The 26,305-nt window shown below is 34.5% G+C and overlaps 1 protein-coding gene across 1 annotated transcript in view; it reads left to right on the top strand.

The window, feature by feature from the left end:
- Window positions 1-26,010, top strand: part of LOC113496725 — a 35,179-nt gene extending 9,169 nt beyond the window's left edge. Inside the window, exons 2-4 of the mRNA XM_026876042.1 lie at window positions 13,763-13,816; window positions 23,464-23,686; window positions 24,008-26,010. Of these exons, the coding sequence (XP_026731843.1) occupies window positions 13,769-13,816; window positions 23,464-23,686; window positions 24,008-25,440 (1,704 nt within the window). The 5' untranslated portion in view covers window positions 13,763-13,768 and the 3' untranslated portion in view covers window positions 25,441-26,010. The remainder of the gene's footprint in view (window positions 1-13,762; window positions 13,817-23,463; window positions 23,687-24,007) is intronic.
- The last annotated feature ends 295 nt before the right edge of the window (window positions 26,011-26,305 follow it).

Raw genomic sequence — 26,305 nt, forward strand, 5'->3', positions numbered from 1 at the left:
TTTTTTTATATCTTTGTGTTATTTTTACCGTAACATGACCGTGAAAAGCCAACTACCAATAAACTTTATCTTATTAAGAAAATTTATATTTGGATAAATGTACGAAACCGATTTTTCCCGTCAACGAATTATCTGATTTTAACAAATATTATGTTTGGATAAATTAATTTAAATTAATAAAATATTGTATAAACATTGGGTTTTAAGCTACGACAAATATTGATTGTCAAATGTTTGTCTATAAAATTACAGTGTCACTCTCATCGCCTGTAGTGTACAAACAAGATTTCGAGAATGCTATTAAATCATTTATTCTGAAAGTAGTATAAATTATCACTTTTACAGGTCTTTTTTGAAATGCTGAAGTCGACATTTATCTGACTATACTGAGATGAAATGTCTGTCTGAAATATTTGATTGTTACCACTATTTCCTTTGACCATTTAGAGTTAGTACATCAAATATATTTCAGTAATAAATTAATTCATGCAAAAACTGTTTGTAAAATAAAAAAATAAACGCTTCAACCATTTGTCTAAATAAACCTCAATGGTAACTGAATTAGCCTCCTTAAACAGCACAACTCGTGTTAATCGAATGTAAATTTATGTAAAGTTATTTATTAACGTTTCATCTTATTACTGTGTTTTAAAAACTAGGTAAACAAATGATTGTATAAAAAATAAGGTCAATTCACACGTTATAGGCCATTAACCGCAGACGTCGCTGTGTCTCCGATCTTTATGTAAATTGAACGATAAATCTAGTTAAAGAGAAGCGAGAATCGATCGAAATCGGTAAATGTTTTTATTATTACTTTTGGTTGTATTAATTTCTACGTTATTAATTTTACATTTGAGTAATTTTGGCTTCTATTGTATTATATTGGAGGTATTGTTATATATTTGAATACTTATTTTTTTATGTAATTGTGGAGAATTTGAAGTAAAATTCTTACAGATTAAGGCCTGAAATCATAATCTAAGGTAAAATATTTTTTCTGTAAATGCAGTAAATAATATTATTGTTGTCACTATTAGTAAAATGAACTTAACAGATGGAAAAACAGGAAAAAAAAACAGTCGCAATCAATCAATGTCATTTTGACGTCACAAATGTTAATTGGAATAGAATAGAGCTAATTTTGCATTGCATGTAAATCGAAATGAACCCTGCCATTTTAACATCAATCGTATTTTCAGAATCATAAGGGTGCTTTTTGCAGTCAATTGTTAAATCTATCACCCGAATAAAGTATGTATTGTTGTATCAATATACAGACATCAGTTTGACACTTCGACAGGTTGCTTGAGAACACTTTTACTACTGAGATGATTAAGTTTGAATTAATAAAATAGGTTAATTAACCTGCTTCAAGTAGTGTAAGTACTTTATAAGGAAAACTATGAGGAAAAGGCGAGAGGCAAAACAAAAGATTTCGATTATTAAAGTATATCTTAAATAGTTTTAGATATAAATTATTGAGACTGGTTGGAATACGTTTTACATACTTAATTCTCAATTTCGAAATCTTTAATAATACTTCTGTTTTGAATGCCTTTTTACGTTTCAAAATTTAATTAAACATGACGATATTATTTATAATGAGAGAATGAGTTTATAATAGTGTTTATATTATGCCACTTAAAGCTGTACTGAAATCATGAAAATGAGAGGGCACTCTACACTCTGCGTTGTGCTGTCTCGTTTCCTAACGGGTAAGAATCTTATTGAAAGAGTATTTAATTTAAAGCTTAATACTCTTTTTGTTTTTAATGAAGTTTACAAGTTAAATCCGAATCTTTACACTTGATTAGTTCCATCGAAAGTTCAATGTTAACAGACTGGTGGTTTTGTTGCGTAAGTGATTGAAAGGACAATCGCTGTAAGCCGGAACGGTTACAAAACGAGTCTACCGCAGCCGAGAGCGAAAGTGTTGCCTGCTCACCGCCAATACGCGTTCCTTAACCATTTATATCAAAAACATATTAATAAGCAGTCTTGAGTTTTTTTACATATTAATAAGTGGCCTTTTTTTTAAAGGAAATTTATCTTTAATTGATACCAGCCTGTAAATAATCCCCATGTTTTATACTAGGTGTTTTAACTGTCGTCGGTTGAGGATTCCAGATTTCAAAATTTTGTACCCAGGTTCTCTCATGATGTTTTTCTTAAATTTGACTAAAGGCAAAATCTCATGTAACAAATCTACAATACGTATCCTCCTACCTTGTAATAAAGATTAAAAACAACAAAGTCCCTTTGGGGAATGTGCACACTAAAAAAGAAATTTATCAACGCCAGTCTTTTAAACAGAATACCATCAAAACTTAAAAAAGAGAGGAAAAGTTGTTATCGTAGCTTGGGAACATAGTCTTAGGGAAAGCTGATTGAAGCCATCTAGCTAATTGACATTTACAAACGATCTTTTGTTCATCGTACCATCGATTTATCGAACAATAAACACGTCATACATGGAACAATTTTACTGTCTCTTAATTAATATTTTTTGTTCAAACTTGTGCGTGGAAGCAGCTTGTCAATTTAATTAGTGCTCCGAAAAAAGTTGACTTGCTTGCTCTGATTTAGCATAAAACCTTCACCAAGATATACTCAAACAAAAATACCTCTTCCTGACAGTTTTTACTTGTTCAGCTTTCATAACAACACTGCAACTTAAATCCAGTTAAGGTCAAGATAAGTTAGTTACTCTTTGCAGGAAGAACCAACATTTGCTTTAGGCAAAGTTTAGTTTTTCAGAAAACCCTCACTCAGCATATATTTCTTCGACAGTCGCCTATTGTTCATTTCATAAACAGTTTGGTATCCTAAATTGAATTTGTCTACCGTATCAATATCGCGTGATCTTAAATATAACTGCGGATATTTTCAAGCAATTGTTCCATTGTATGCGTGACACGTAATTGTTACGATTATTCGTGAAAATGTTGAGGCAGGTCAGTATTGAAATAAAAATGACTTGAGGTTTTGGAAAAAAAATATAAACTGTCTCCAAATTGCCTCAAAAGATTTTGAACAGGTTGAATATACATTTTAATAAAACAATAATCTTTTAAATTTTAATAATTCTATAACCTTATTAAAATTTCAGTTCTTTTTCGTTCAATTTTATTTCAGTCAATGTCTTTTTTGTATGACAAAATTGTAACCTACATTTTTTAACTTAAAGAAAGCTTCAACAATCAATATATTTTGTACAGTCAAAAGACTTTGAATATTGACTGACTGCTTCATTATAATAGTGTTGTAACGCCATGTATCTTGTCGCTGTCCGCCCAATCGATTAAAGGCGGGCTCGTATGCGTACGCGCCGGTCAGCGGCGAGCTTTTGATAGTGATGCGCAATTCAATTACAGTAAATATATCGATATTATTAACTTATTTCAAGCGACATCATTTAGTATTGCTATGAATGAAATACAATATTATAACGAGTATAGATTTATTATCATTTACTGTTATTTATAGCCCGATACACGTCATGTCTATGTAATTAAATCGGAAATGGAACTTATTAGTCTTAGCATTCAATGTTCACAAACCTATATTTTAAGTACACTGTTAATTATAAAATTACATTTATGTCTACAATAATTTATTTAACAACCAACGTCAGCACTTAACAGGTGTCAGTCACAAGTTTACTACTACTTACCTTCACAATTATTTAGACCGACGCTATTTCTCACGTCATTTCCAATGTAATATCACCCGTTGATCGATAAGTGAGAATATCGATATCGATATCGATATTCACAGCGGTGGTCTTGTGAACATCGATAGTCGGATCGCTAATTAGTCGCTGGTGAAAGTTAGCGACCGACTGACCACAATCCGAGACCGATGTTTCGGCTGTGTCGATTCTAGATCAATTCTACTTTCGTTTTTGACTACTCTTACTTATCACTCACAAGTATAATAATAAATGTTTCGTTACATAGACGTAATTATACGTTTGCTCAATATCGTTGCGGTTGAATATTGTTTCGTTAAATCTTAGCTAATATTCATTTAGTTAACGCAGTTTAATTAAACGATGTGGTTAAGCTTATCATCGTTGCGGCTTAAATTTGGATTAACGGCCAGTTTACATGTTTACTTTAGCCTTGTTTTAACCGAAACATTATTTTTGAGTATGATTGATCGTGCAACAGTATAGTGTTTGTCATTTAAAGTATAAAAATTAATGAAATATGAATAACAGTCAATTAAGGAATTGATGAGATACATTGTGCTTGTGCTGTCATGTTGATTGGCTCATTCTGAAGGTTGTTGCGGCAAAGCTTTTTAAGCTGCGTCTTAAAAAGGTTGAAATTGGTGTTCGTTTTTTGAAATTCTTCTCTTGTTACCGAACTATTACGTATGCGTGGAGAAAGTTTAGAAGTGCAATTTGATCCATGCGTTTTGGTAAAAGGGTCGCCTCAAAATATTTATAAAAATCCTACCAATTGAATTATTCGTTTATTTCTTTGGTCAATATTTCCAAAAAAAAACTTGCGGCTATATTTTTTTTTCGATTTTTCTTAGGCTGTATTTCGTTAAATCTGCTTTTCATTTTTGTCATTTACAGATAAGTCTCAATACTCAATACTCAATTATTTATTGCGTTCCATAATGTACATTAAGGTCTTAAAATCGAATAATACAGAACCATTATGTCTAAGCCCGTCAAGCAAGTATACAAAACAAGTCATGCGAGTGTATTGAATTCAGATCGCATAACACCTAAAAACGTAACATATTCAAAACTAACATTAGACCTTCACAATTTACATGTAAAGATAATCCGTTAAGTCCTTACATTCTTGCCATTTTCAGATCATAAATGCTCTCGCACTTCTATAAAGAAACACCGCGGGTTCTAAAGCCAAATTCTTCGATTGGTTACCAACCAGCAGGTGCTTTAACCCATAAACTGTCACTTGTACACTAGTTCTAGGCTTATTTGGTAGTTCGCCTGTGGTTTTAGCTGGTTAGCTGTTGACATACCTTTGCCCAGTAAAGCAACCGAGCAAAGTCTCTGAGGATTTCCTTGAATAAAAAAAGCCTGGTCCAGTCAAGATTTTGCATGAATGTCCTTTTCATTTTGATCCCCTGAATATTTAAAAAAAAAACCTTTTTTTTAATATTAATAAAAACATTTGTTTTACCATCAAAAAATTACAAACTGTTTTTTTTTTCTAATTAACTCATATTTCATCCTTAAGATATAGTAGTACCCCATGCTACCCCATGGGACCAATAAACGCTTTTTCACCCGTACGTTTTTCCCCGCGCGTTCTAAGGCCCCCGCTCGACCTCAAGTGATGTGGGCCATGGGGTCTTCAATGTGGGTTTACGATGCTGCACCGCAGGTTCTCATCCGGTCTGGGTGCCGTCATTGTGAAGGCAATTAACTCTAACTGTCAACATTTCCTAGGATTCCATGTGAACGACAGGGTTCGTATTAATTATTGTAATTGTTTCACTTGTTTGTGATAAGAACTGTATCGGTATTTTGTCTTCTTATTTGTGTTGATTTTATTACTCATATCGTAATTTGATTAATCAGTAAATCATTCATCATTAGTCGTCTTCTTGCCAATACGGTCCTATGCAATCCTTAGGTAAGACCCCGTTTCGTTGAAGACTATTTTGTCAAAACATTGCTTGTTTCTTGACGCTTTTTCCCCATAAATTTAAAAGTGGAAAGTCATTATTGTAAAACTGCCTTGAAAAAGGCGGATTAAAAAAAAAATATTTGGAATAAATTAGACACTAGTCCGACGTTATCTTGTTTGTATAATACTCATTTTATTCTAAACTTAATAGCTGAACTCATGCTATGCAGATATAAGTTTACAATTTACATCAACAGCAATTTAACTTCACCTATCAAAGTTAAATTAGTGTTTAAGTTCAAACAACGAACCGAACCCATACACAATACATAAACACCTAACTAACAATACTCCTGTTATCGATATGCCAACATTACGTTCGGCTACGCTTGGGTAACTTCGTACACGATCGGATTCAATCAAAAGCTCTTCACGTTGTACGATGTAGTCGGGGAATAAGGGCGAATGGCTCAAAGTTATGATAAATATGGACTTGTTTTTGTTTTGTTTAGGGTGTGTAGAGAGTGTTTTCATTATGATATTCTATCAGTATTATGTACGAATACTCATTGACGTTTAGTATATCTTGTAGGCATGATCGTTAAATTTGGATAAAGCTCTATTACCCAAAAAATAGGTGTTTTTCAGGAGGAAGAATAGATAGAGTAACCTCTGTAAAGTACAGTAGGCACAGTACAAAAGAGGTAGTATTATATTCAGCTATGTCCAGTGAGACTGGAACGCGTCGTCAGCCAGATGAGCAGATTGTAAGTGAGTGGTCGCACCTTCTTTTAAATATGTACGCTGTTATTTAAGTAGGTGCCATCAAATTTCCGCGTTCTTTCAACACGTAATAGAGATTTACTCAAACATTTCTTTTGAGAAACTTGCGTGCTCAATTCGTATGCTTTTTACGCACGTAGGTAAATATAAACTTTCTTAACAAATATTTACTCTATAACACACTTATTTAGCATAGGCTTCTGCCACTTAATATGCCAATTGCCTACCAATTAAAACAAAAAGCTACTTGCAAAATAGCGAAAGCAAAAGTTTAAAGTCATTGACCTTAAGATTTGTCAGATGAAATAGTAACATTGAAAACGTAACACATAAACTTATATCCGTCTCCGTCGCACAAATGATTGACACGTAAGTTAATCTCTGTTTTTGACACGTGACTAGTTGATATCCTCGTAATCCTAGAACTGTCAACGGTGAAAGTGTAAGTAAAGACTTGTCGAGAGTGTTTTGTTTGTCTAAGATGTTATATCGATTTGTATTTCGGGGTGCTAATGACAGGTACTTTTCTTAGTAAACCGTTTACCGAAGATTTTTTTATCGTTTCGTGAGCGCGACGTTATGTACATGTTTATTTGTCAACGAGGATGGTAGATCAAGTTCTATTGAGAATATTTTTGACAGTTTTTTCTATACATTTTGTTACAGTGAGAGAAAATACTATGAGCGAGAATTCTGTAGGTCAAGCAACCGATTCCCACATATAGACGACCCTTACAAGTATTCATGATCTTACGCTTCGTGTAAATTAGACTCAGATTACCGATTACATTTGCTATAGAGAATGTATGTCTGAGACACTCCGAACTCCAAACTAAGTCTTTCACGATGTAATGTTTCAGCAATCTCGATAAATACCTCATATCGTCCTCACAAAGGTACTAAATAAACATTATTAAAATATTAACAGATTCTGATTGCCTATCACCACTTGTGGAAGAGGGATGCCGCTCTACACTGTAACGCGCTGTCTCGCTTTTGCTCTATGAAACTGTGGTTAAAGCTGGTAGCTACCAAGGTATGTGTATTGTCGAGATTGACTTTCAGTTTCCTTTGCGGGTCAATAAACAGCCAGATGCTAAGATCTAGTTTGAGATTGTTTTCTTACTCAAGACCATGGGAACGAAATGCCGCAGAGAATGCTAAAGGTATAATTTGATATTGAATTCGTATGTAGGTTTTTACATCAAATCCTACTTCTAACCAATGTTATGAACATAACAGTTTATGTACATGTGTGGATGTTTGTAACTCATTCACGTAAAAACTACTGAATGGATTTTAGTGAAGTGTGGCGCAGATATAGATTATAGCCTTGACTTCGACTCATAAACAGATTTATGCTTTAAAATAACACCCAAACCCCCAACTCCATGCGAGTGGAGCCCATATTCAATTTTAATTCATGGCCCTTAACACTGACCCTAATATTGAGGTAAACTAAACTTGTAGAGAAAGTGTAAATACAATTCTACTGAATATGCATAAATGTGCGTACTCCAAAATATTAATCATGTTTGCTGACTGTGAGAGAAAGAAATGGATAGGTGCTTGAAAAGTTTAAAGCTCCATCCCAAAAACTGTTGTTGTTTCTATGTAATAAACTATTTTATTCTTTCTAAATACTCTTTGATTTTGTCCGATATAAAGTAACTTTTTTTAATTAATTTATCTTTTTTAGGTCACATTCTATGTTCACATTCTACATTTTTGCTTTAACAACTAATTAAACACCTCTAAACTCTTAATTATTTCCCAGCATCAAAAATACAATGCATGCATACGGAATTCTTTCACATATTAAACCGAAGGGCTCTAATCATGTCAAGTTCACAGTGAAAGTAAGGTGGGTGCGATGAACGCTGAGCCAAAGTAATTATCATCGCTCTTATTACAACGGACTAAAGTCCATTTTTGTCTACTCATCGTCTACAGCTTTATCACACACGAGGAGAAAGAATTTAATATTAAATTATTAACACCCTTATTGCAAAAGTCTAAGGTTTACATTTGTATTTCTCGATGGTTCGGTATGTTGTGTGCCGCAGTACCAAACAAGAGGAGAAAAATCTGAAATCAACTCTAACACAGAGGACTTAGGTTTACTTTAGCTCGTCTTTGTTGACAAGACGGGAACGATAATAATGACAGTTATGGTCCACGTGGTTATATGGTAATGTATTGACTGTGTGTGGTCTGAAAGTATCTTGAGTATTTTCGAAGTGTAGATTTAGTGTCTGTCATTTATTTTTGTTTAACCAAGTTGAGGTAGAATCTGAAGCCCATTCTTATAGTTCAATAAGAGTGATCAATATTATGTTTTCAAATTTCTTATAATAGGTATACCTGTTAAAAAATCTCTAGAGCAAAAGTCCAACCATGTCCCGAAAGAAATCATTATAACTTTGGCTAGACAACCATATTCCCTTAGTGGGCAAAAATTTCTTAATCTTCTTCAAATTGAAAAACAATCACCTTCTCAATACTTTAGGATAAAATATCTTAATAAATATGATTCTCATTAGAACGATAACTTTTCGGTGTATAACATCAGGTAAACCCTAATGTGCATATTATACCCGGTTATCACGGGTTAAGCTTGCTGAGAGAGTTTAGTTCTTGAGACGGCTTATGTGCGACATGGGTACAATATATTGAGTTACTAGATTTAATTTTTAATATAAAATGAAATAGGACCTAAAATATACGAGTAAAATATATTTTTTTCACTCTTTTCGCCCTCTGTGTTAACATACTTGTAAAGGAATTTCCTCCTCTCTCTCTTTCTCTTTCTCCCTCCGTAACCATTAAGGGTGTGGTCTTGGTAATGGTAATTATGATGAAAGTTGTTCTGCAGGTCTAAGGAGATTTTAACGTTATATAGTTTTGAGGTTCATGGTTATATATGTAGTATATAAGTACTTTTAATCACATCACACTTTCGGTTCATACACTTTCAAGTTATTCGAATAAATTTATTTATAGGTTTATATATAAAACCAAAGAAAATGTGGATTTATGAACAGATGTAAACACAAAAAAAGTATCCAAATTTGTTGTAAAAGTAACCAAGCTTTCAACACAATTAACGGTAGAAGTACAATATTAAACGCAATCAAAGTTATCAGTCAACATTAACCCAAAACAATTCACAGAACACTGGTAACACTGCACACTGCTATCAAGAAACATTATAATCAAATTTTATGGGCACACCTTAACTCGAGAATGATTCGTAAATACCGTGCAGCCATAAAAATAATGGATCGTTTTATTAATTGTTAATCTGCAAATAAACAGAGGCCGTGGCAAGTCTGTTGTAGGAAAGAGATGCCGATATACGCCGTTTAGTGCTGTCACGTTGAGGTGCAATAAACGGCCGTAGGGCACCGCACCCTGCAATTATACAATGGACGCAATCCGACCGCATATCTTACAAGCGAAAATGCATCGCAAAAACTCCAAAGTGCCTACAAAGAGTTCCGGTACAGCATGCTAGTACTTTCTCCCAGTAATCCCACGGCCCACTTGCTCAAAAGCAACTTGTTCAGCGGGAACGCCCAAAATTCGGTGATTAAAGTAGTGCGGTGTGACTACGTCTTTACTTTCGCGAGCCCCGCCAATTAAGCTGCGGTAGGCGCGATGTTTTGTTTTTTAACTGAATCAGATGTTTGGTCGGACCGCCTAGTGATATGCAATCGAAAGTTTTATTCAATGTAAATACTCTTTTAATTCAGATCGTCAGAAAGTTTATTTGTCTACAAAATGTATTATTTGGTACAACACAACTCAAGACAAATCCCTTGGCATCTTAATTACACATAACCTGCTGCGGTATGTTGTACTATTTGTATTCGTGGGATAGTAGGAGGGTAAAACAGATGAATAACAAAATTGCATTCCGCCTTGCGAAGCGAGCGCCGCGGACTTACTACAAACTTTCCCTTTCCAGAGCAAAAGGGAAAGAAGTGGGTAAATTCCTTTTAAGATTCGATCGGCAGCCTGCAGTCTGCCTGACCTATTCACCCTTGAACCAGCGTTTCTAATAGAAGAAGGCTTCAGTGTTTTAAATGAACACGTTTGGTGCGTCGGCGATCGAAAGTAGGCAGATTGATGCGCAGATAAGGATCCATGAAGCTTTGATTTACGAGCGCAGAAAAATGCTATTACGAATGCAAATTCCTTTTGGCATTTCATATTTATTGATGATGTTTCTTAGAGAATACGTGATCTTCATTTGTTATTCTTACTTGTAATACGCGTTGAAGGTTTTACTTTCTATTGTTAGCGTTCCAATTTCAGTATCTGAGACGTGTAAGACGTTGCTATGACAACGCCATTGAAATAGATATTGATTTTTAACATACCATTAGATTCGCAAACAAACATTTCTTGGAAAAGTCTATGATAAGGTACAGTTGGAAACATACATTAAAACGTTTGTTTTATGCTAAAACTCGGAGACGTATAGGTCTTTATACAAATAACGATATTTATATACACATCCTTACGTTATAATCCACACTTCGTCAGAGCTCTATAAATTAACAAATCAATTAAACATTTTCTCTTACGTATTACCTGTGAAATCTTCATGGATCCCCATTCCGTATAACGTACCATGACTAAGCCATCACTTTCATATTCCACCATATATTGTAAGAATCAACTTTATTATTATAATAACGAAAGTTTTTCGCGGCTGCGGTTATGTGTTACGAGAAAACTTAAGAGTACGTGTTAAAGAATTTGTTGAACGACGATGCGAGATAGTTTCTTTTTGTGGTCTTTATGTGCGTTTGATAAGAATAAAAGACGTTCCTAACAGGATGGATGGAAATTATCATAAGGAAAATCGAATAATGAAGTAGAATTTGAAAGTGCCGACGTAGCATTACTCCATCAATTTCTATTTAACGTTAAATTGAAGAATGATGCTAACTCCTATATCCCTAACTGCTAAACAAAACCCATAGAGCCATTTAGAAAAAAATCTTTTTTAACTTTGCTTTGATAGCCGTGTGACGTATACTCAAATTTAATCTGCGCGACCAAAATTTGCGTGATCGACGAATGCTAGTTATGGGTTTGGCTGTCTTTGTGTATGGTAAGCAAGTAAAAATTTTTGTTATCATACCAAACCCAACTTTATTACAAAAACTAAATCCATTGAACATGTATACCGTAGTTCTACACGGAGCGTCTCGCTATCCGAGCAACCCATTATACTTAACAATTTAGTATGGAGTACAAGGTCAGAATTTATTGTAATGCCTGACCAACTAATGCTATAGGTAAATGGGTATAGAACAATTTATAATTGTTATACATCTTACACAAAAGTCCTTCCAATTAATAAATTGGAGTGAATTGCCCATTCCGCACAAGTCAAACTGCCATCGTTACGAAAGTTCATTATTGAAATTTAACTCACTTGTTCTGGGTCCTTTGTACCTTAAATGTTTTTTCCTGTTTCGTTCATGACATGTTTTGAATCCCAAAAATTACTTCTGAAAACATTTTCAATTATCTGAACAAAAACAACTTTGAACAGTCGAAAAACATTTTTGTTTTCATAATTTTTCGACGACCCTTTAGACTTATTGGTGTTATTCTTCCTTCTATAGCTTCCACGTATTTTATTTACAAATGATAACAGAACCAACGCTCAAGTATGGAATAAATTCCCAAGCTACACTCGTTCCAATAACAAGAATTCCAAACACAGAAACATGGAACATAAAGTAGATACTAATGAAAATACTTGTACCGTTCACAAAGAAATACTGTCGTGGGTACAAAATCACAATACGCCACCTGATTCCGTGCTAGATCTTTGGAAACTGTACCAAGGCGCTGACAAAGTGGGTTCATTATGGGAGACTGAAACGATGACGGTTCTTTACTGGTAATGACATTCTATGAGATAATGATACGATTGTTTCGTTCACAAAGCCGTATGACGTTTCTGAAATGAAAGAAAAGGATGCAGCTATACATGTTTATATAGCACCGTCTCCTTTCAAACGGAACTTATGTTTGCTTCACAATGCTTGCTTTAAACGCTATGCTTATATTGTTGTAGATAATAAGTAGTGTTTATACGCCATTTTAGACATGCATAATTGTTCTTTAGATTAACAATGGACGGTTGACTCTGTTGAACTTAATTTTCTAGAGGTTCGTTTACTATGTTGCCAACTTTCATTATCCCACGTTTATATTTTAGTAGATATTGTATTGCTGATGTGTGAGTTGTATTAGCACGTATGTTTGGAAGTTGATTCTTGGAATTTTGATAAAGTTGTTTTTTTCTGGGATTATTTTTAGGAATCGATGAAACTGGATGGGATTTTTCATCGGAATCAGCGCTTTTAGGAGACAGTTAAAAGCACGTTCAAAAGTAGCCACGAATAAATGTGATGTAAATAGTAGTGTGAATCGTATAGATAAAGGCCTGGCTAGAATCATTGTTTTAATTAAATAAGATCTCCTTTTACCCAAAATCTTCCCAAAATATATCAGATGATGGCTTTAGGTCGTATTGGACTTGAAAATACAATAAACAGAACTAAGAAAACTCGATTGTGAGAACAAAGAGGTCAAATCCTTTATACAATTTAGTTTTCTACTCCGCTAAATATATTTCTCTCTACAAACTTGGTCAATGCCAAATTATATCCTAGGTTCAAACGAGAATCGTGAAGCATAAAATGTATAAGATAACAATGCACTTTCCCGAGTCAAGTGCTAATAGACATAAAATTCCGTTTGGCTCTGTGTTTGGTAAAACACTTTTATATTTTAGAACTTTCATGCTTTTTAGGTTATGAATGAGAATAGTTTTTTTCCTTTATATATTAATTCCCTGTAAAGCTTATTAATAAGGCATAATGGATTTTTTTTTTGTCGCGGGGTTTTACTTTAGTAATTAGCACCCAGATTTAGACCAAGAATTAATGGAATTACAAGATTTAAAATTTTTTTGCCATACGCGGGGATCGAAACCGCGACACGTGTACAGAAAGTTTGACATGACGACCGTTGCCAGTCGGCTATTCGTGCATAAAAGTTTAGTTTTAGCGTGCGTCGATTTTGAAACTCTCAAACAAATTATTTTATTTCTCCACTTCTTAACTTCAATTTCTGAATGAAAAAGGCGCAAATTAAATGCAAAATTAAGCTATTGTCTGTCAGCTAAAATTAATAAAACGTTTAATTAACAATGCTTACTTAAGATTTTTCTCTTTGACTTCGTACCGCATGCTTTCTATACTCAATACTTGTTTTGTCTTTACTTAAAGTGAAACTTTTCCACTAATGTGTCTGTTTGTTTACAGTTGAGGATGCGGCTACGAGGACTGTGTATAGGCGTACTGCTCATATTACACATGGTAAGCTTACATTATTTACTTTTAGTACTTAAGAAAACGTAGTGTTAAGAAAACTTAAGGAGTTTTCACTGAAGTGGGGCGATTTGGGCTCTCATATTTTCCAGTTAATAGTCTCTATAAGTATTCATAGTTCTATTAATCGCAGCACATTACACTTAGTAGTAAACTTACACAAATACATAGGGAGGGTGACCTTAGCAACAATGTGCATGTGGACAATGTGCATATCATTTGGACTCACATTAAATCCTTTAAACAAACTGTAATTACAAAAATGGTCATTGTTTATGAAATCTTTAATTTCATTTTGCCGTTTTTTTTTAATTATTATTCAATTATTTTCACCATACTTAAGTAAAAAGTTCTAAAATTAGTGCATTTTATCATAGAACATCATATTTTTGGCCCTGTGCACTCACTGCTAGATAAACCTTATCATTGGTTAAAAAGTCACAGTAAATCATACCCAAACGCACCAATAAAAATGTTTTCTTCATAATTTAGTTCGATCACGTATCCTTCACCAAATTTAACCAGCCAATGAGAATGAAGAAAGCTATTGTTTATTAAATAGTAATGTTTATGAATAACACACCTGTCTATTTCTTTATGCTAATTTTCATTGTCTGGGCGTGACCTTATACCTCTAGCTTTTGTTTGTTTAGAATAAAATTACCTTAGCCTTGACAAAATCCATACTTTTGAAAGTATATTGACATTAAACCTTTATGCAAAATTTTTATTGTTACAACATAGGTTAAAGAAAAAAAAATTATAGAGCCTATTTTCTGTTCCCCCGATGAGCAAAGATCTCAAAGAGAAAAATTATGATTAAAATATAATTAAGTCGAATATTTTTTGTGGTATTGATTTTAAGCACATTTTATTTTCTATGCCACATCTTAGGCTAAAATTGATGACTAAATGTAACTCTATCAACATATAGTACATGAGTATTATACATACGCAGAACTTTTTACAACATTTTAAATTAAAATTCAAAAACTCTACTTTTCAATTTTGTTATCAATGTAGGAATAAGAAAAATACAACCTGTATATCCTAAAAGATAGTACACGACAGCTAAATAGGCTACGTCTGTGACAAGCGCCTTATCGATAAAATGTTAACATTATTAGATACGACTCCGCTTGCCAGAGAGGTGCACAAATCGAATAACTAGGGCGGTTACGTAAATTGCATCTAGCACTTTGTAGAGTCTTGGTGTTTATTTTTAATACAGTATTTATTTTCAATATCATTTCATCATAAATATAGCGATTGCTCCAGTTAAGCTATGCTGAATAATTAGGAAGAGCACGATCGCCCAAGAAAACGAAGATTGTATGTATAAAAATAGTATTGCCTACGTTAACTTATTTACAAGTAAAAATAAAATCGTTTAATTTGTTAGTATGTTATTTTCACATTATATAACCTTAAATGTTATAAGATGTTATACATATCTTATGTTATTAATTTGCAATAATCACGTGATGGTAGAAGTATACTAAAATCATTTTTGAAAGAAGCCTTAACATAATACTAAAGTACGTACAGTTTGCCAATTATATATAATCTAGCAATTACATAAAATTCCTACTGAATAATCTCTTAAACCGATAAAACATAATTCAATCGACTTTTCAAATCATAATATTTACTTTAAACTACCAATAAGTTTGAAATCAATTTCATAATTAGAAACCGAATGAATCGATTGAATAAATAAACAGTGATCAATGAGAGCCTTTGAGAGAGCCTTCGAACATTTGACTGTTATTGACAGGTTCTGATTACCTATCACCACATTTTAAGGCTTCATTACAATTGTGGAAGAGGGATGGCGCTTTATTCCGTGTAATATGTATGTGGAGAGTACTATCTCGCTCCCACACCAGGAATTATACCACTTTCAAAGGTGGTTGAAAACATTATGATTGCTTTGAATCTTCATGAATCATTCATAGGTCATTACATTAAAGTCCTTAGCCTAGATTCTATGTTAATTAGTACTCTTTATTAGTGGGTTAGTAAGCTAGATTTTCCGTTAGATGTTTTTGTATGATCATAGATTTATATGGAGTGAACGATTCTGAGTGTTGATCTGCAATACTGTTGTTTAGTGAGAATTGATTAGATTTGTCATCGCAAAGAAAACTGTAAGCATATCTGGAATTAATATTAATTTACTTAAGAATAAATTTAAGTATTCTCTGCTCTCCTTCATTATCATTTCGTTACTTTCCATATAACTTGTGTTTTTGGGTGCCAAGTTCAATCACCATTTCATTTCGACAAATATTGTTTGGCCATATGAATTATTTGTAGGGTATTTATGGCTTAGAAAAAGCAATACATAGTTACGAAGAAAATATGTTAGGCGGAACGAGATCACTTAGAAAAATAGATAGCAGTCAATTGTGAAAACTATTAAATTTGCATATTAATTTTATTAAAATACCTATGTCAAGTCTTTTCGAAGGAGTATGGTAACATAACACGATCATTTTATATAGATCAGAAATATTATGTCCATTCAATATTTTCAGTATGATAACTCTAAATACCTGTGTTCTGGGTACGAACGTAAAGAAAATCATTATAAAATTTCAAATATTTCACAAAATTAGATCACCCAGCAACAATAGCTGTTCGATACACATAAATATACTTTGAACAAACGTAAACTACACATTTTATATTAGAAGATTAATCGAAAATTAACAGACCATGTAAGATTGGTGCGATTAAAATTTCATTGGACCGTAAGAACGGAACGTACGCTTTTGAAAAGAGGAAAATTTTTCCGTTACCTGCTCAATGATTTGCTGACAATAGCTATAACTTATTATTTATTGTATAACGTTTTTAACAGTTCCAAGAGAGTCGATATTTTCTCTAGGACACAACGAGCTTATGTAAGTATATGATATCGGTTTGTTTTATTGTAGATTCTGGCTTGCAATGACGGGCATATGTAGGACTAGACCCATTTAAAAACGTGTTCAAAACATAAAGCGTGTATATTACGCTAGAAGAATTTTCTTCAAGCAAACCAGGAATATCTCGACAATAAATGGATTCTCTTACAAAAATATAATTAGCTGATTAGCGTTTGTTTCGGATTGTATGTAACAGTCTTTTTATAACAGTCTCTTGGTTTCGTGGTTCTTAGAAGATAATGTCTGTACTTTTCTAAATAGTTTTAATAAATAAAGCACTTAATCTTAATCCAATCAATAAAGTTGGCTATCATCGTGTACGTCAAATTAAAATGTAAAGCATTCAATTAATAATTTTATTCTCGAAGATTAAAAGTCTAAAAACTACTAATTCGCATTATTAGCTGTGCTAGCGTGTGTGATACAAAATATATTTAATATAATATGACACGCATTAATCGTTGCACAAAACAAAATACCAGAACTGGTGATTGGGGATTATATTTTCATCACAACATTTAGACACGAAACAAATGATTTTTCCAACATTTTCACGATCATATTTTGTGTTCAGTATTGTTAATCCGGCATTTATAATTATACTTTTAAAACTTAGACACATTTCATCGTATATAATATTTTTTTATGAATATAATAGCGGTTGCGTTTCTTCTAATTAGTTTTGTTTACTTGCTAATGAGCGCGCGACGACAGACACGTTAGTTGTAAAGTCTTTGAATGTCGCATCATACGTTTACTCATTACCATGATAATCATGTTATTGGTTGAAGTCGACCGATATAATATTTGAAACATTATTTCGCCGTCTAGCCTTTGTTTTGAATACTAGATGACATATTTTACTTAATTTACACTCAGACACACAACATATGATCACACATTTTCTTAATGAATTGAACTCAAATTAAAAACCCACAACTTTGAATCAGCTCAATCGATTCATCATATATATTCTTTAGTAAAAAAAACAAGCTAACTAATCGCTAAATCCTATTATTGCGTCTTGGGTTAATGAAAAAAAAATCGAATTATCTGAGTCAAACAAATCTGCGTCTGCAAAAGTTTTTTAGAATTATTTACCCATAGAATTCAACCAATAACATCCCTAAACCCACACATTATTTAATAAACGGTATTATAAACATTGTTAACAAATTCAACAAACAATTTAAACTTTGAATAAACTTGATGCTTGCTGAACAAAATATCTAATTACCGCAAATATATTAATACGAATTGTATACCGTGGCGTGGAAGTAGAGCGCTCATGAGAAAGTAACCATCACGCTTTTGTGACTATGAGGTGAGCAGTGTACGGTATATTGGTGGAAGTGATGTTTTTCTTTAATAATGAAAAAAAGAGGATTTGTATAAAAAACTTGGAGTTTTTGTAGATATGTAAAGTTTAGATGTTAATATATTAAGCAAAAACGGCATGGATTTTTCTATTATTGAATGTACATATAATACCTGGATACCGTACTTTAGATACATGAACAAAATATATGTAGGTATGTATACCTATGTATAAATGTAGCTTGTAGCTTATAAATTAGCAAAGAACATACAATTAAAACTTATACTTACAACATACATACGCACACACACAATAACCTCTGTTTACTCTAATTTCCTATTGAATCCACATCCTGCTTTTTAACTAAAACATAAATCCCATAGTGAAATACCACAGTGCTAGCAGCAGGTCAGTAACAAGCAATAAAAAACAATTAAACATCAACTCAAAGACAACTTAATGACCCCACATGTTTTCTTAATCCCAACATCGGGATCACTATGGAAAGTTAATCGATTTAATCGATTCCGTTTATGGTACATCACTAGTCGCCGCAAAGAAACCGTAAAGACTGTTTGCATTGCGTATTTTCACAAAAATTGCTATAATTTACTTCTTGTATCGTTTAGTTAAGTGATTTTCCAGTTAGTGGTCAATTGAATGAGTTTTATGTTTGGTTAAAGTATTGCTATTTGTAGAAATGCCGTGAAAGCTTCTATTAAAAACAGAAACAGATCTGACGTGATTAATATATATATATGTATGTAAGTTAGGTGACTTGACTCGGCGTATTGTATAACGAATACCAGGATGGTACGTTTGTGTTCAAAGAGATGTTAGCAAGGTAAGGCATCGTTATGATGTCTGCCGGATCAGCGAAATAGTCCGAAAGGGTGACCGCGGTCCCGGTATACAAAGGGCAAAGGAAGGAACATGAATGGGTTTTATAGTCAGCCAAAGTCCCATGGATGGGATACCAATGAATGAAGGAATCATTCGATGATATCCCATCCAGATAAAGACCACAATTTTGAAATTGAACCATTTTAAGGGAAGTGTGTTATTTATTTTTATGATTTACACATCAATTGTAACTATTTAAAATCGAAGAAATATGAAACTTACAAGAGAGAATACAGATATACTATACATGTAGCTTAACGAAACATTTTTTGAAGATACTAAATATATTTTACTGGAGCTTTTCAACCGATCGTTCTTTACGGTTGACTGAAAGTCAATAAATATTCGAAAATGCTTCTGAATATTTGATCGACTTGTACGTAGTAGCTGAGTCTGACTCACTATCTCGAATGCTAAAGGTAAGAGACTATTTAATGTACTAACGTAAAAGCAGACTGCGATTTATTTAGTAGCCTTAAAAACAATAAACGTGGAAGTTTTATGTACTAATAGTTTTGAAATATATAAAAGGGACCTTGAATTGTCTATTACAATTCATCAAACATGACAGTCTGGTGTTAAAAACTGCAAAATGTATTGTGTCAATAGAATAACACAAAATAAACAATCATCCCATCAAGTTTCCAGGGCCTTGCTTTTTCGTAAGCATTTTTTAATGAAAATTTGGAAATTCAGTCTATTGACTGTGAGTTTTTCGACCCGTACTGAATAAATTATTTTGTCGGCTAAATTCTTAAGAGAACACGAATAGTGTCAGATTTCATCAAATTTCTATTCAATGTTGCGTGCACCTTAATCTGTTAAAAATATTTTTTCCACTCAACGGCATAGGCCTATACCCCTTTATGTGCATTGTTATAAAAAACAAAACGCAATCAACAAATCAAACCTACATCAGATTAAAATCGGTACGGTACGCGATATCGGAAAACTAGGAGAGTATCTAATACGGTCACCGGGTAGGACCCCCAAACATGGTCACGGCGACCCAGTCTTGTGACGGACGTACACACAGCCAGTTCCGTCTGTCTTACCTGTTTACCCTACTGTGGAAAGTAAGAAGGCTACTGAACCCGATCAAAACAAACATCGATGTACACGTTTAGTTGTTACTGAGTGTAGAGGCGCTTGCGCCTGTTGATAAATTGCTTAAGGTTGGTATCAATGTTACATTGGATTTATTGAAACAATATACTTATTTATATTTGTAATATATGCGTTATGCTTATGCGTATAAGTTTGTGTGATTTTTACGTACGTCATTTTAATGACAAAGATAACATTTTAGGTAGTCAGAATATGGCCACGGGTAGTCTGAAACTTATCATATTCGGACTCTTTAGGCTAAGTTCCTTTGGTACAAATATATATATATCTGTTTTCCTATAGAGCAGGGATAAATGGCTTCTGATAGATGTCCTATCTTATTTTAGTTTACATTTCTCCACTTGATTAGCTTTTTCTACATGTGACATGTGTAAGGTGTCTTCCCATGAAGTGATCCTGTGAATGAAAAGAGTTGTAAATAATACGACAACAATGTTTGATTAAAATTAGCTTCATTTTTTATGTAGCCCTCTGTGCCCCACTACCGGGCGAAGCCCTCACTAACATTCCACGATTCTCTGTCCTTGGCAGCCCGAATCAGCCCACGCGCTCAAAATATGTTTCTTCCAAAAAACATAGAAGTAAAGACCAAAGAAACTTAAGATAATGAAATGCACACCACTCATGACGCTTTATGACAATAGCCAGGTGTCGTGGAAAGAGTAAAAGCCAGCTTTCCCAGACGGCAATGCGACCTACAGCGACGACACACATCGGACTTGAAATCCTGCTCACTACGACAATTGTTGTTTCACTTTATAGTTACATGCTTGTGTTACAAGAAATGTATTTTTTTTTATGTTGCTATGGTACGCGTAATTATGATAAAGACAATTGCTCATAAAAAAATCTTAGTGTCTAATTTTCTTTTGTGAGTTTTCGTTGGTTTCTAAGTGAAGTTTGCTTTCTTAGGCTTTTCTTAGAAATCAATAAGTTGAAAGAATGAATGAATGAAATGTTGAAATGAATGAAATGTTGAATCTACCATTATTCTGTGGAATGGAGCCCTGCCCTGTACAATTAATTATTTTTATTCAAACAAATATGAAGCGTATTCATTGCATGCTTACACTATGTCTATAAACAAGGTTAAAATGTTAGACGTCACAATTATCAGGAAGAAACTACCCCTTAAATTCAACCTCTCGAAATCTACAAAAGGGTTGAAATAAAACATGCTCATCCCCGACTAATTATTCAACTAACCGGTAAAGTTACAAGTCGGAACAACGTGACTTAGCCACTGTAGACCATCAGCGATTTAATGAAAGTAAAATTAGTCCGTCGGGTTCATTGACCGGGCTGACACACTGCACTTGTGGCCGCTTCTAAGGCCTTATGCCTTATATGAAGCGATCAGCTCGGTAGGTTTTCTTGATCAGATTTTTATGTTGTATTGACGTTTGATGTCTGATTTCGCGGGTTTGATAAATGTGAGATGAAGTGGAATTTCGAATTTGTAGACTTGGATTTTTTTTAGAAGATGATTTAGAGTGACATTTCTCTGAAATGGTCTAAATTTTGTTAAGTAAGTTAATCCTGATTCAACTGATTGTTGTTTTGATTGAGTTAAAATAAGACTGTTGTTACAATATTTTACAAAAATGTGACGCATGACGGTAATTCCGTTTTCATCTCTGATAAAGAAACTCTAAAATAAATGACAAATATTTTTTTCCTAACACCATACTTAAATATTAAGTCTATGTATAGTTAGTTGCCTTTATTATTCAGCTCACAAAACAAATTCCCCAGCATCCTCAACTCAAGCAAGAACACATCTATAACCCAACAAAATTCCTCCAACAACTTTCTCCCATTACGCAACACATATCAATCTTACCTCCGTACCATGTATCCGTGTATCCCATACAAATAATTACTGGAATCACTTGAAGGCATAACCCTCAAATAAATCTTTATCGAAAAATTGTATCTAACAGTCGATACTTTCTAATTTCATAGCCGGAGGCAAAACAAATGAGAGTTGTAAAACACTTGATGACGCTCAATAAAATGGTGTCTTGTATGAGGCGACACCCACGGTATGAAATATGTATAAGTAGGATTGGGGACAAGAATTGTTGTGGTTTTCACGACTCCGAAAGGTGACTTGAGTTTTTGAGGGTTAAGTGTCTGAACACTCGATCTTTTCGTCTTTTTCCAAGTTTTAAAAGTGAAACCACATATTTTTATATTCAAATCTGAACATTTATATCCTAATAAATATTTTAAGTCTGAAATAATCGCAAAAATTTAGTTTCCCAAATAGAAAGTATGCAATTTCTTTAGCATTATAATATATTATGATGATGAAAGTAACTGTCAATTTGTAATTCAATATAAATCTGGCGCCACCCATAATTATCTCTTTATTAATAGCATAAAAAAATTGCTAATATATACAACCTAGAGACCCAAAACATTTAAATCGCCACACCTCCAAGAAGACCACAATCTAAAAAAATACAATTATCATAATAAATTCTGTACCGGTTCATCTAATTTCCAAAACCAGTTGCTATGGAAAATATTTGAAAACCGGAGCAACCTGATGGTATAAGAACGGGAACCAAATTATGGAACAACTTTCACATGAGTCTTCGTGGACGGTGGACCCAGGAAGTTGACTAAACTAATTATAATACAAGTTTATGAGCAATCAATCTTCGTGTATACGCAGTTAAGTGGCAGCTCTATTGATGTTGAGGAGAGTAATGAAAGGGACCAAGCCTAATCCCTTGCCTTAATCCTTATCCATTTCAAACAAATTGCCTTTTTCATTTATATGAGATGAAAAGCCGGCCAAAGCTTCTTATGGACGAAACGGACGAGCTCATTCAGCAATTTATCACGCTTGTTTATCACATTGCCTTAACTTCCTTTAGCTTATTTCCACTATCAGCAAAATATCCATAATCATCTGCATTTCGTTTGTCCTGACCTCGAACATCGTTCAATGTCGTATAACCTTTGACGCGCCGTAAAACGGCCAGTGTGTCGTATTAAATAACATTTAAAATAATGCCTACGTTGTATAGTGAAAGCTGGGCGTGTGAACAACCAAAAACGAGATTTTTTTCGGCTCACTTTAAGTTATGAGGTTTCGGAAGTACATACGTTTGTGGTTAACATGCACAACTAGTTTTACGTTACGCTTTTTTAGGGCATAGTGAAAAGTGATACTTGACAGATTTATTAATATACGGCGTACTGTGTCACAACTGACCTACGTATTAGATTACCAACTGCAAAATAAAATACTCAGAACGATCAAATTGCTTCTTCTCTGGAAAACTTCCATTTATTTTATCAAGATTTTTTATTACAAATCGATTTTCTTTTAATTCCAGAGCGGCGCACTCAGTGACCAATCTTCGAACGAGAGCGGCGGTGGTGGCGGAGGCGCTGGATCTGACACCAGCAGCGCTGCCGAGCCTTCTGGGGATCAGCTAGCTATGGAATCTTCCGAGAGAGACACCCCTAGCCACGCTTACAATGGACCGCCCCCACCAGCACCACCACCCCACAACCGGAGGCAGAACCCACCACATCATCAGGCTCATCACCCATTAGGTAACAACCTCAAATATTACTAATTTTTTCAACATCTTCAATTATAAATTTGTGAATGAAGTTATCTATAAATGTAATGAAGATACCATTATACCACAGCCTTCCGAAGCACCATACACTTAATAATATCGATAAGATCTTATCTCCCAACTTGGCATCTTACATTGTTATCGACGATTCATTATCTGGCTTTCGCCTGTGCTCACGTCGTAGGCAACTAATTGATTTCTCTGTTCAGTATTTTTGTTTTCTTTTTTGCTATTGTTACTTTGCAAAAGTAAGTAACGGTTAAATAATCATTATTTTATGTTCACGTTTCAGGCATGCCTAGAATCACGAACCACCATCAGATTCATTCGAAACCGTTTGCGTTGGGGCCTCCAGTGAATCACCACAAAAACGATGTCGGGCCTGGCTTCCGAGGGCCGCCACCGCCGCCCGCACCCCCGGCTGACGCCCAGACCGCCGCTAGCGATAAGGTGTTCAGCGGAGCCGGTGACGTCTGGCCAGCACCAGCACCCGACATGCCCAAAATCGTCTCTCTTGATGTGAAGTGCGAGAAAAACGCAATGAGAGTTTTCCTCAGCTTCGACAAACCGTTCTTCGGTATCGTGTTCTCAAAAGGACACTACTCCAACCATCAATGCGTGCATCTTCCTCCTAACCTAGGAAGAACTTCAGCGTCGTTCGAAATCGGAGCCCATGCTTGTGGAACCGCAGGCAGTGGAGACCCGAGATACAGAGGAGACGTAGCAGCTGCTGGCACTTACTTCGAGAACGTTATTGTCATACAATACGACCCTCAAGTGCAGGAGGTTTGGGATCAAGCACGAAAACTCCGATGCACATGGCACGACCAATATGAAAAGGCCGTCACATTCCGTCCGTTCCCAGTAGATATGTTAGATGTTGTACGAGCTGACTTTGCCGGAGACAATGTTGGTTGCTGGATGCAAATTCAAGTAGGCAAGGGACCTTGGGCTTCTGAAGTATCAGGATTGGTGAAGATTGGTCAAACAATGACGATGGTTCTTGCGATTAAGGATGACGACACTAAATTCGATATGTTAGTCCGAGACTGTGTAGCTCACGATGGTCAACGCGCTCCTATACAATTAGTCGATAGGCGAGGCTGTGTTACCAGACCGAAACTGATGTCCAGATTCACAAAGATTAAGAACTTCGGAGCTAGTGCAAGTGTACTGTCATACGCTCACTTCCAAGCCTTCAAGTTCCCTGACTCGATGGAAGTCCACTTCCAGTGTACTATCCAGATTTGCAGATACCGTTGCCCCGAACAGTGTTCCGACGGAAACCCGAACGTGATTGCTCCTCACGCTGAGTACGGGCCACCTCAGATTGACGCCTACCAACAAGTCGGTATTGAAGCAAGACGTGACGAGAGGCGAGTCAGGAGGCAAAGGAGAGCGACTTCCCCTGAAAAGGAAGTTGGCGTAAACCGAGTGATTCGTGTGGTATCAGCTGGCGACTTGAATATGGATACTTCAGAAGAAACCGCTGCTCCTAAAGTTATTCCCACGCCTGGTCTCGTTTGTATGACAACTCCTGGATTTGCTGCTACACTGGGAGCTCTTCTAGCTACGTTATTATGTTCGTGCGCTGTGTCAGCGGTTCTATTCCTAAAGTTACGGCCTCTAACCAATCTGAAGAAGAAGACAGCCGCCGTGACGACGATAGCCAGGCCGCACCCACCCACCGCACATGTAATTTCAAAAAGCCGCTTCTACTCGTAACGGACGGTATAAACCTAATTTGTACATAGTGTGATGAGACTGAAGTATATAGACCATGCCAATTATTTATTTGCGTGTTATATGTGTGCTCAAATGAATGTAGTTAATCTGGGAACCCTTATTTAGTATTAATTCAAACTACTTTAAGGTTAACAAATCCGTTGAACTTCAGTTAAATCGTATTGATTCCTATTGAAACAGTTGAGTTGACATTTAATTCAGCCGTTTGTTTCAGCTTGTGGTTGACTTTGTAAGGTTGTTGAATTATTGTTTTGTTTCACGATGCGATGTTAGAACAAATTATAAACACAAATTGTAGTATTAAAATATTGTAAGTACAATCTTCTGTTACCTCTTTTCGAATGTATGTTCGAAGTAGGGGCAACGGAAAATATATTATACGAAATATCAGCTTAGGTGAACCGCTAGATTGTAATTTAAAATAACTTGTCATTAGTATTAATATATTTATTTTTAATTAAGTCTTAGTCATTATTACGAGTACGTATAGCGATTTATTTATTTTTATACCACCTGAGTACCTCTTCTTCTTATTTTATTGTTTTTCCTTGCATTATTATTAAAGGTTTATTAATTGTTACAATGGAATTTAAATGTTTCATATTAATTTATTTTATAAACAAGTTAAATTATTTAAATCGAGTTTGTACCATATTAAATGTGAGTTCGATTGTTTTATAAAATTTGTAACAGTATCTACATTTGAAAAATTAAACTTTTATCGAGAATTTTTGTTGTTCTATTTCGTGTATGGTTCACAAGGTTGATTGACATGTTACACGGAGGTTATTCCTGGATCACTAGTATAAGGTTGGTTACCAATCTGGCTCTCTTTGGTGTACAG

The sequence above is a fragment of the Trichoplusia ni genome, chromosome 8, assembly GCF_003590095.1.
Source record: "Trichoplusia ni isolate ovarian cell line Hi5 chromosome 8, tn1, whole genome shotgun sequence".
In the NCBI taxonomy this organism is placed as follows: domain Eukaryota; kingdom Metazoa; phylum Arthropoda; class Insecta; order Lepidoptera; family Noctuidae; genus Trichoplusia; species Trichoplusia ni.